The sequence below is a fragment of the Schistocerca serialis genome, chromosome 1 (assembly GCF_023864345.2).
Source record: "Schistocerca serialis cubense isolate TAMUIC-IGC-003099 chromosome 1, iqSchSeri2.2, whole genome shotgun sequence".
NCBI lineage: Eukaryota > Metazoa > Arthropoda > Insecta > Orthoptera > Acrididae > Schistocerca > Schistocerca serialis.
In genome coordinates, this window is record NC_064638.1 from 690,377,809 (window position 1) to 690,390,170 (window position 12,362).

Consider the following 12,362-nt stretch of genomic DNA (forward strand, 5'->3'; position numbering starts at 1 on the left):
ACCATGTCAGAACTGCAAAGTTTCCTGTGCAGACAAATCTGTGATGTGATTTTGTACTTACCACTTGACAGAAAAGTCAAGGCTAAAGGATAAGGCACAACCATTTCTAGTCTCTGTGAAGGTCTTAAGATTATTAAATCTTTTGAGTCTGCTTGTAACATTCAGCATACTTCCACTAACAAAAATCATTTGACAAAAGTAGTTAGTTGCCATCACAAGCAACAACCAGCTGATGATTTTTATTCATTATCTTCTTTTTACACCCCTAACAGAACTTCACAACTAAATCCACAGTCGTCTGGAGTGCCTGCTTCCCATGAAAAACTTAAGTATTAGGTCTACAACTTTGCTTCCACTGTTTTGCAACAGACGGCAGTAGCGGCAAGTGGGGTTCAGGTAGTTGGTCATAGGTGTAATACAATAAGCTTAGGCATCTGTAAAAACAATGCCATAAAAATATTAGTCGACTTGTAACTGCATCATAAGGTTATTATCAATTAAGTACGTCAACTTACGTATCCATTTCTCACCATTTGCAGGAAGTTTTAATTTTCTGCTTTAACATGAAGAAATCTGTGGCTGTGGCTCTTAAAATGCTGGGTAAGACCAACGGTGAGGGAACTATTAGCGGAAGAACATCCAGAGAATGTTTTCAACGCCTTAAGAACAGTGATTTTGATGTCTAAGACCGGCATGGCGGTGGAAGACAGAACGTTTTCGTAGCTACTGAAACAGACGAAGACAGTCACAGGATACCATTACCGAAAGCAATTGATGCATTCGAGCCCAGCACTGAAACACAAACGGCCATAATACAGTGAGACACGTAAAGGTAATTTTGCAGTAGGTCAGTGCTCGAGCCCATGACACAAAACCAGTCAAAATATACATGGGAACTTTGAAATGAGAAGTCCAATACCTCCCGCCGTATTCTCCATACATTGCTCTCTCTCTGTCTACCACCTTTTTCGATCAGTGGCATACCTTTTTCGATCAGTGGCATACCTTTTTCGATCAGTGGCATACAGTCTGGTTGACCAGCACTTCCGATCATATGAACAAGTGCAAAATTGAATCGATTCATAGATCCCCAAAAAGACACCCAGTTCTTCTGCTACGGGATTCATATGCTATCTGAAAGAGGGGAGAATGTAGCGGCCAGCAATGGGCAATACTATGAATCATAATTTTTTGTAAGTTTTTCACAACAAAGACCCAAACTTTGAGAAAAAATGGTGGAAGTAAAGTTGTCGGCCTAGTACATCAATCTTCATGATCATCCATTCCTCACCATTGAGTAACCCTTTTTTTTAGTACTGAACAGGCAGGTCAAAAATTTCTTCACCCTCGACACTGGAATATTTCCCAGGCAAGGCAACGGAGTGCCAGTAATGCCCCAGCTGCAGCACCCTTCAGTCACAAAGCTGTTGCCTGCACCACACCATGCTGCAAACTGTTCACCATGTGGCAAACTTGATTCCTGGCAGCTGTGTGTAAACAAGCTACTTGCCAGCATCCTGTACCAACACAGACCGATGACAGCACGTGCTCCACACAGTCACAGCAGCTGACGTCGCAGTTTCACCAGCACTGCAGAAGCTTGAATTGGTTCTTATTATTTTCAAACAGTCAGTGGGGTTCAAGTTGGACACTGGAGCTGCCTTAACAATCAGATGACAACATATATCAGCAATTCAATTCACTTTTGCTCCAAATGGCTCAGCAATAAGTAATATCGGACTGCCAAAGGGCAGCTCGTTTCCTTGGAGAACTGTCACTTACAGCTAAGTACAACAACATTGGGCACATACTAAAATTCTTAGCAGTGAAACCATCGAATGCTCATAACATTTACAGCTTAGATATGTTCACAGCATTTGGTTTCAAAACAGTGGATCACATAAATTTAGTACCAGAAACAGTACTATTTTCTGATCAGATTTTCTTTGCAATACATATTTTACAGAGAGATTTTCAAACCATCACTAGGATGTGCAAAAAAATGGTACTGCTCATTTCTCTATGAAATCGTCAGCAAAGCCAAGAGTTTGTTGAGCTCACCTGTGAAAAGATAATGTTCATGGCAAGCTTGTATGAATTCAGGAACTAGGCATTTCATTTCACCAGTCTAAACCAGTCAATTGGTGATGCCTATGACTGCCATTAAAAAACCTAATGGGTCTTCAAGCATTTGTGGCACTTTAATGGCAACTATCAGTGCTCACTCCAATATTTATTTCTATACAATGCATCGCCCAAAGGAATTGTTAAAGAAACTAGCCAGGTTTCTCGTAAAACTACCTACGTTCTCAACGAGGCAGCACAGCTTTTTGGTTAAAAACCTGGAGCACATCCTTAGTATTATGCCCTCATGCGACCATATGGTGCAATAATAAATATGCCAGTTTCTGTTAACCTTAAACAATTATAGTCTCTTCATAGCAAGATCACCTACTATGCAAAGTCTATTTCTCCAGCAGCACAAATCACACACCCGCTCCAACATCTGCACAAAGAGTACATTGAATTTGTGTAGTCTATTTCCTCACAGCAGGCTTTTCAACACCTTAACGATTGTCTCATAACAGCGGAATGCCTGATGCCACATATACTGGGCATGCCATCTATGCTTGTGATGGATGCATCCCAGTAAGAGAATGTGGCAATTTTGTCCCATAGTTTGTAAGACAGCTCTGGAAAATAAATTGCCTATGTGACACAACTGTGGCACACTATACTATTCTCAAGTTGAGGAAGAGGCTTAAATCAATAATTTATGGTATCAAGAAGTTTCATGTATACTTGTATGACAGCAAACTCCACCTGTTAACCAACCACAAACATTTAATATACATTTTTAGGCATTGGTCTAAGCTCCTGGAAAAGACAGTACAGCATCTGCAATGGTGGGCATGGTTTATAAGCAAATATAACTACATTAAATTCACTTCTGCCACAACACGTTCATGCAGTTGGCATGTTGCCTTCCCACTGGCCCCGAAACAGAGTTCAACCACTGCAAAACAGTTTGTTTTGTGCTTGATCAGCACCTGCAGCAATGCTGCACGAATTCCAATTGACAGCTTGCGAGGTGGTTACCTCGCCCATGACCCAGTTCTGCATCAAGTTTTATCAGCTGTGCTGTCGGGATGACTGGACCCTGTATTCCGCAACTATTTTGCAATGCAACACAGGCTTAATGCCACAAACAGTGTCCCAACGTTGACCACAGCTGACTCTGAATGCACACCACGTCTCCAGCCAGCATCCTCCAACTAACTCATGTCTTGCACTGGGGGATGATGCACATGAAGGCATTAACCTGGCGGCACATGTAATGGCTCAGACACTTGATTGTGCAAGCCACTCCTGTCATGCCTGCACACTGAATCAGGCAACCCGGCAGAATATTTCTTTTCATGGGTATACCCGTTGCTGATGGTGGCTCAAATGGCTCTGAGCACCATGGGACTTAACATCTATGGTCATCAGTCCCCTAGAACTTAGAACTACTTAAACCTAACTAACCTAAGGACAACACACAACACCCAGCCATCACGAGGCAGAGAAAATCCCTGACCCCGCCGGGAATCGAACCCGGGAACCCGGGCGTGGGAAGCGAGAACGCTACCGCACGACCACGAGATGCGGGCTGCTGATGGTGGATACATCCCAAATTCCCATTTATGGTATGATGTCATCAATGACCACTCACACCACCATTTGTGCCCTCTACAATATTTTCATTTAAGGGTGCCTTCCTTCAAATTGCAAAACACAGGTAAGTAAGGGAATGTCTCACGCGCAACTATTTCACAAATTAAAAGGGTTGGTAAAGTGGTAGACAGCCATTAGTCATAGTATATATTCCAACTAGCTCAAATAAAAAAACAATGTTGTATCATGTGGGCACAGATACAGAGGGATCAGAGAGGGTCGTGGGGATGGAGGAAAAGGGGGTTAGTTCTACTTTCCTAAGTTAAACAGGTAAAAAGATTAGCAAGTCATATTTCTTCTTGTTCCATGACTGTTTCTTAGCCTTAGGAATGAAAGTGATCATATAACGAATTTAAACAAAAAGTTTACACAAATTAAAACTTGTTTGTTTATTAAACACATCATGCGTTAAATATCATTCAGAGCTTGAAAATTGAAAGCAATGGATAGAAGGGACATCGGATGACCTTTGCAAGGTGGGAAAACAGACAGGATGAGAACAGGTGATAAAGCAATACATCTGATGGATGATTATAAATGAGAAATGTAGTCTGCAGTAAATCTATTACAAGAGTAAATTTACAATTGTGTGAATTTGTCCATACCTGACTGCACACAGTACCAATATGTCCAAAAAAGCCGTGTGAAAAATGGGACCTTTTTTTCAGGGGGTTATATCTCCGGTTCTACTGATCACAGAGAGAGGTGGTCAAGTGTTTTGGATAGCCTTTAGCCTAGCAGCCATCTGTACACATCGGAAGACTGGGGATACTGTAGCTACACTACAGTACAGCGTCAAAATTTAAACACTACACACTTCCTCCAGCCCAGGCAAATTGGGCAAATCAGTTTGTTCTTTTGCATTAGGTGTGGTCTAGAGTGGACCTTAGGCAGCTCATAAATGCACCACTTGCTCATGAGCAGTTCCTGAGAAAACTCCAAAAAACCATAATGTTTGGATGTAGTAAGTACCAATTGTGAGGATGGCCATCTCTATAATTTCTATTCATGTAGATCGCCAAAATTTTTAAAATATGTTCTCAAGATGATATTCTCGGGGAACTTGGAAACTTTTTCAATATCATTATCCATTACCGAGATCCAGAGGTTCAAAGTTACCATACTTATGCATGTAATATCCGGTCTGAAGTGTAAATGTAGTTTTAACTTACTTACTGAACCCATGGCGATGGTTCTAGGGACATCGCAAGGGTTCTGAAGCCACCAAACTATTAAGTCAGCATCTTTTCCATCAATAAAACTTAATGAAATGCTGTCTGCATATAATGGGAACTCGATGCATATACAAATATGCTGAAAGTGGTACTGCAGTGGGAAAAAAGGACTAAGAAGGATCTTAACATTTCTGAAAAAAACTTAAAATTACTGCCAAAAAATATGTAATATTGAAATTCCAGTAAAATATTACAATAACCATTTTACTCTTTTAAGACACAAGTCACAAGTGCAGATTTTCAATGAGCTGCAAATGATGAGCATAGTGGCTGGAGAAAATGTAAAGCAAACAGTTTCATTTTAACCTTCTATTATGCATACTTATTTGTTGTTTATATTGGTTGAAGTATATAAATGTATCTACGTATATAAATAAAATACCAAAAACTTTACTAATCTGTAGAATTAGTTTATATTAAACAGCAAATCCTGCAATAGCAGAGAAAGCAGAGAAAGATGATAACTGCAGACAAATGCTCTTGTCAGAGCACAAAAAGTGCAAATATGTACCTCTTTAAAAGACTAACAGGAAAATGGGGAATCAGCTGCCTCATTTCTCATTCCACATTCCTCGCCAAAAATTTTAGCATGTGAACATATCTGCTCTTTTTTTGCACTGAAAAAGATAGCAGAGATGGTGACGGTGGAAGAGAGAGGAGACACTGCCAGTAGGAGAGAAACAGACATTAGGCAGTGATGATGGGAGAGAGAAAGTGGCATTTAAAAAAAGAGAGAGATGGATGAATGGATGAGGACAGTAACAGTGGGAGTCAGAGAGAGAGAGAGAGAGAGAGAGAGAGAGAGAGGAGGGGGGGGGGGGGGGGGTTGGAGATAGAAGCAGTAGGAGCAAAAGATAAAGGAGACAGTGGAAATGAAACATACAGGTGAGTGGAGACCATAGAGGAGGGTGCATTTCGGACCAAAATTTTAAACGAGTGGGTATAGAGGAAAAAATAAGTTGGATGCCCCAGAATTTTTGATTTGTTGAGGTATGGTAGAGACAGTGGCAGTGGGAAAGAAAGACAGAAAGAGACTTGTAAGTGAGAGAGGAGATGGTGGCAGTGGGATATACTGTAAATCAATGGAAGTAAAAGAAGACAGTGAAAGAGAGACTTATCTAGGCAGTGGCACTGAGATGGAGATGCCGAGTAAGAAGGCTTAGGTACAATATGCTCTTCATAATCTTCTACACATACTACCAGAACTTTCATCTTCAGCCCTAATCCAAATGCACTCATTTTGAGACTTAACAACTTTCTTCCTAGCTCATTGTGTTACTATTAATTAATATATTGCTTCAGCCTTGTCATTTCATGATCCTATCATTCAAAGAAATCTACACCATCAGTTAAACACTATTTCTGAACCTTTGGACTACATTGCACTACACTATACATCTGCATTTCAGTGGTTTATATTTTGTGGTTCAGAAATAGTTACATCATAATCTTTTCTCAAAACTGAAAATAAACTTCAGTTTATTTCAGCATAGAATTTACACAACATAAGAGGGCAATAAAAAAATCTCTTTTTCCGTTTACTGGTGATCTACTGACTCGCAAATATTTGTAGAGACTAAACACAAGCTCCAGCTGCACAATATTTGACAATAGGTTTTCATAAAATATTGTACATTCAACAAGTTTCTGAAGAATATGTGGCACTTTAATTTCAGAAGCATATAATAATCGACAAACATACGAGTCTGCAACACAGAAACTGCAAATTCCTGGTGCCTAAAAGTTGCCGTTTAGTAATTTTACACTTCCATAGTTGTGCAACACCCTGCTGTCTTACAATAATCAGGAACACAACAATTTGCAGTTATTTACCTATCAGCAACACCTGCTTAACTCCTGACAATAATTTGGGTTGGAGAATAAGAAAGAATACACAGGAGAATGGGCTCAACAGGAAGTAGAAGGGCCCTGGTCAATGATTCCCAATCTGGGGTTGATTACTCTTGTGAGACAAAATGACATCTCCTGAGGGCTAACAACAACAACAACAACAACAACAACAAGATTAGTAGTAGTAGTAATAACAGTAATAATAGTAATAGTAGTAGTAGTAGTAGTAACAACAACAACAACAACAACAACAACAATGGCCACCTCTGGACATTTCCATGACTTGCAATCTTCAATTAGATGTATTCATCCCACTTGCAAACATTTTCTAACACAAATTATCCACTATTAATTTGATCAGTGTGTTGTATTTTCTCATTTCACAGAATTTCATTTGGCCACCTAGCAGCCACTCACCTCCACTTCATTTCCATTACAATCATAAATAAATGTAGATTTTCCGAGCATGTACTAGTGATAAAAAGCTTTTGGCTTTCCAGTTTGATAGCAGTACTGAGACATTGTGATGTTTCAACAAGTCTCATACTGTAGAGCTCATTGAAATTTGTGGTATTGTGGGTAATCAAGTGCCTTAGATGCTTAGCAACAGTTTGCTAGTTAGATGGAGAGAGAGGAACTACCCCTACTCTTCTTCAATTCAGCCCCAAGGCCGAGCCAAGCGCACTCTTTGTGTTCTTGTTGCTGACATGGATTACACAACTGCATAACATAAAATTTTGATAGTGAGGTAATTATAAATTTTGTTAGTAGTATGGTGTAGAAGTATGTAAAAGTGAGGAATACAGAGTTTGAACATCAGGTATGCAGTTGCCCCAGAAAACACTATTTTCTGAAATTTTACATTTGGCAGAGTTAAGAGATACTGGGTTGAAATTTTTATAATAAGTGTAATTTAATGTAAAACATAAAGTTGAAATTTTCAAGTTTTTAATGGCAATGTAAATTTTGGACTAAAAAGTTAGAAAAATAGATTATCCACTACTTATACATAAGCTAGAATAAAGAGATTACAGCACCATTTTAGGTATAGAAAATGATTGCAACACTCCAAATGTCAGAAAATTTGAATTGATTTAACAATCATAAAGTAATGACAGAATGGACAGTTCTGACGATAAAGACCACCTAAAGTACCATTTTAAAAAAATCTTACCGGCTATGTTAAGATATAAAAATAAACTTAAAATGAAATCTTCCTTACACATTGATCTACAATAGCAAAAATTAGTGTTGATATAATCCCAACTGGCAAAGTTATTAGTAATTTAGTATTCCAAGAGAGCACTTTTAGAGCACTGAGCACATGCATGAGCATTTTAGAGATGGTAGTTCCATTTTGTGGTCTTCTCCTGATTGCATAGAGAATACATAAGCAACTCTGGAGCTGCCTCGTAGGTTTCATTGCTCAAAAACTTGTCAACAATGTATGTCTTTATCAGATACCAAGCCACTGCCGAGTTTCATGATGGAGTGCATTGTGCTGTTTATGGAACTGTTAGAAATTCACCTTTTTCATGAACTGCAAATAATTAAATGTGTCTATCATTTCGGTCTAGCATGGTTTGTGCATCAGGCTTGTCCTAAATGCATGTGATGAGCAGAGTATTGAAACCTACCACTTCTAAGCAAGCTAAACTGTACACTGAATTATTTGAACAATTTGTTGCTGAAAATGAATTTATAGAAAATGGAACTTCGAGGAGCAATTTCCTGTCATAACTTCCTCACGCCCTTCAAAATAGGGTGTAGGAATTTGTATTCCAGGCACAGCTAGCTAAAAAGTGGACAAGGAGACTGCAAGTAACATATTTAGGATTATAATATTACTTGAAAATACAGCTCTTCGGTTGCACAGGTAAAAATTTTCAACTTTACCTAAGTTTCAACTGCTCTAAGGTAGCCTTCATCAGAAGTAAAAAAATTTTACATTACATAGAGTAAATAGTTATGAAATGGTTTAGAGCAACAGTGCTCACGTTAAAGACAAAAATATATTTGTACATTATAAAATATTCCTAGGAATGAAACTTGGTTAAGATGCGCCGCTAAGGGTCGCATCTTAATCAAGTTTCATTCCTAGGAATATTTTATAATGTACAAATATATTTTTATCTTTAACATGAGCACTGTTGCTCTAAACCATTTCATAACTACTTACTCTATGTAATGTAAAAATTTTTTACTTCTGATGAAGGCTGCCTTAGAGCAGTTGAAACTTAGGTAAAGTTGGAAATTTTTACCTGTGCAACCGAAGAGCTGTATTTTCAAGTAATATTATAAATTTCGTCTACGGTTGCTGCATTATCGGCCATGTTCAAAATTGTATTTAGGTTTATTTTATGGTTGCTCATTTTAGTTATTTACAGGTACTGTGGGGTGTTTAAGCATCCATTACGAGAAACAATGCACCAAGTAAAATTAAAAATCCACTGCCCTACATCACCTCAAAACTTTCACCAAGATGGAAACCCTGAGAACTTTCCATAAAAAATAATTGCATCTTAACTGCAGTCTGTTCTCTGAGCTACTGCAGTTCTCTCACTATTAATGTGTTACAGGTAGATTACATAAATCTCCATTCAGCAAGTGCTGGCACTTGCAGAGTAGGCTAGACTGAGTGGGACCACTTACCACACATCCACAATGTATCCTCAGAGGTGAGTGCAAATATGTCCGGTGCAATGGGACTAAGCAAGTTCAGTTCTAGAATAGTAATTTGCTGTAATGTACTGCTTGACTTGGGCTGTTCCATAACAACTTGGTGACCTACTTCTGTAGCTGTAAGAGCCAGTTTAAGCCTCTGGGCCTCTATATGTTGGGAGAGCTAAGAATGAATTTCTCCTCTAGCAATGTAGGACAGTGTGCAGAGATTTACATACATTCTATCCACGAGTTTCTTGCATTAGTGTTGTTAGTAACTCATATCTGTATTCCATGTAGTGTTAATGCACACCCCCGGGCATGTCTGCCCACATCTTGCAGGGATTCGTAAAGTACATTGCAGAGGACCGTGTAACTTTTTTGAAGTGCCCAGTAGTTGTTCCTTGTGATGTAGTGGGGTTGACAGAGTGGGAAATCACCTACTTTCTATTCGGTTTGCAGACTTACTAAGGAGGGAACTGTATAACTACGATATGGCGACCTACCGTCCCTTGCACTTCTACACTCCCTCCCTGCCCTCTTCACCCTGTTACATCCCTAAAAGACAATTTATCCAATAATACAGCTCTACTGCACTTAGACAAGGTACACACATTTAATATTTGTTCTCAACCAACTTCATTCGACAGTAAACAGTAATATTACACCATTGAAACACTGTTTTTAATAATCTGCGACTTTCCGTTACCTGCAATGCAGAAAATAATACTTCTAGAGAAAAAAATAAGTAGGACCTTTTCTGTGGGAAATTTAATGTGGTTTAATTTTGCACAGTGAAACATTTTTACTAGACACAGTGGTTTTTCAGTTATTCAAGAAAACTTAAAAAGTGACTTAATAAGTGTTCCCACACTCACGCCTTCTGGTGGGCATTTTTAGCATGCTGTTCATGATGCTCCCTCCTAACAGTGTACAAAGATTTGCAACAACCCTCTTTTTGTCTGTTCAATCTTTTTTGATCTTCGTTGACTGAGCTAAAGGGGCCAAACAAATTTTGAATGTGTCTTACTGCGCGCTTCGGCAAACACTACACAAAATACAAAAACACATTGTTAGATCTATGAGAAATAAATTGTCTAATTGTGTCTTTTTGTTGGTTTAGTAAAGAAACTCTAGAAAAAAGTGGTGAGGTTTATTTGCTTGTATGTTAACAAAGTATTATTTATCATTCATCACTTTACAAATATGATTCTCTTTATTTAAAATTTTGATGGGTACCAAATTTTGTTGGTATTTTGGTCAATTTCCGATCCCATCCACAGGCAATTGTTTCAGAAAGATTGGCAACCACAGGCCTACATGAATGTGTATTATCAGCACAAGTAAATTCAATCCTTTGTGAACTAACGTAACGATTACAGCATATTCTCCTCTATAGACATTATGGGTTTATGGTATATTACACTTTCCTAAAGGGGTTTGCACAGTTATAAAATCATGGCCTAGAATCTAAGAATTAAAAACTGCTTGTCCAGAGAATAATCTACAGTTACAGATAAAGTGAATACACGAGTCTTACATTATGAATCTGACTTCAGAGCATATTTACGATCCAGCGAGTACAAAGCGAGTTAATGCAGCAAGAAATGATCTACCAATAATTCACACCAATGTGGAAGAAATGAACACATCTGCTGTAACAGGTAATGATCCTGCTGACAACTGACCATGAGAAATTTCTTGATCATGTTAATTTTTGGGGTGCGGGGGGGGGGGGGGGGGGGGGGGGATGGTTGAGTACTAGGCAAAATAACCCCAGCAACCAGTACACCAAGAGATCTACCAACTTCAACTTTTACATCTGTCAAAATATTTTTCTTTAAGTACATGACAGAGCAATAGAGCCACAACAATCTACCATAAATTGACAAATGCATTAAACTATTTTGTATGTTTTAAAATAATATAAATTCACAAGAAGAAGTATCAAGTTGAAACTGCAAGAAACAGAGCGAGCGATTAAGATAGTTCGCACATGACCAATAAACACCCATAAAACAAGCACAATGATCACCTTATATTTGTGTTCCGCATCTGTATTCACTTCATGGTGTTGTTTCAATTCAGCTTCTAAAGCATCCAATTTAGACCTCAGCTCAGATACATCTCGCTGGTGAGCTTCATCCTTATCATGCAGCTGCAAAAATTAAAAAAGTAGGAATGAAAAAATATTTCTACATTTCCGTATAAAATTTTAGATAGCATCTTACTATAAAATAGGATTTAAAACAACAACAGAGTACAAAGATTATAGTAAATATGCTGATTCCTTATAAACACAAAACAAAAATTGGGAATGTCAAACCAACGGTACACACATTAACATCATGGACTGAATAGGACAAGTAGCACTCTGTACATGTATATTGTGAAGTATCAGGGCAGTGGGTGATACGGGGTGTGCAAGTGCGAGCAGGGAGAGGGGAGGGAGAGTGTATACGCGGATAAGAAAAAAAAAAAATCTCTGATTTTTCCCAGATTTCAAGGTTAAAAATGCACTTTCTCCTGGATGAAAATATACTTTCCCACGTTAAGTGACAGTATACTTTTCCTCGGAACTGTAAAACTTATAATCCTATGAATGGTTATGGTTTATACACTGGCATAGAATTCCCCGGTTCTAAAAATATGGAACTCAATAAAAATAATAAAACATGTTATGGAAAGATCTTTGATGCGCAGCAACATGTACACTGCATATTTTCATGGTGTAGTCAGACAATAGCGTAAGTAGCACGTATACACACATAGGGAAAGTTAATCGTTTAAATTAATGTACATAGTTTTGCTACAAGAAAACTAAAGGTTTCACTTATAATATTGGTCTCAAAGATTAATAAGCTGCAAGAGAAGCTAAGCTTTCCACATACAATGTTG

At 38.3% G+C, this 12,362-nt stretch overlaps 1 protein-coding gene across 1 annotated transcript in view; it reads right to left on the reverse strand.

The window, feature by feature from the left end:
- LOC126480650 (protein phosphatase 1 regulatory subunit 21) overlaps positions 1 to 12,362 on the reverse strand; it is a 200,122-nt gene that overhangs the window by 124,135 nt on the left and 63,625 nt on the right. Inside the window, exon 4 of the mRNA XM_050103882.1 lies at positions 11,500 to 11,622. Within this exon, the coding sequence (XP_049959839.1) occupies positions 11,500 to 11,622 (123 nt within the window). The remainder of the gene's footprint in view (positions 1 to 11,499; positions 11,623 to 12,362) is intronic.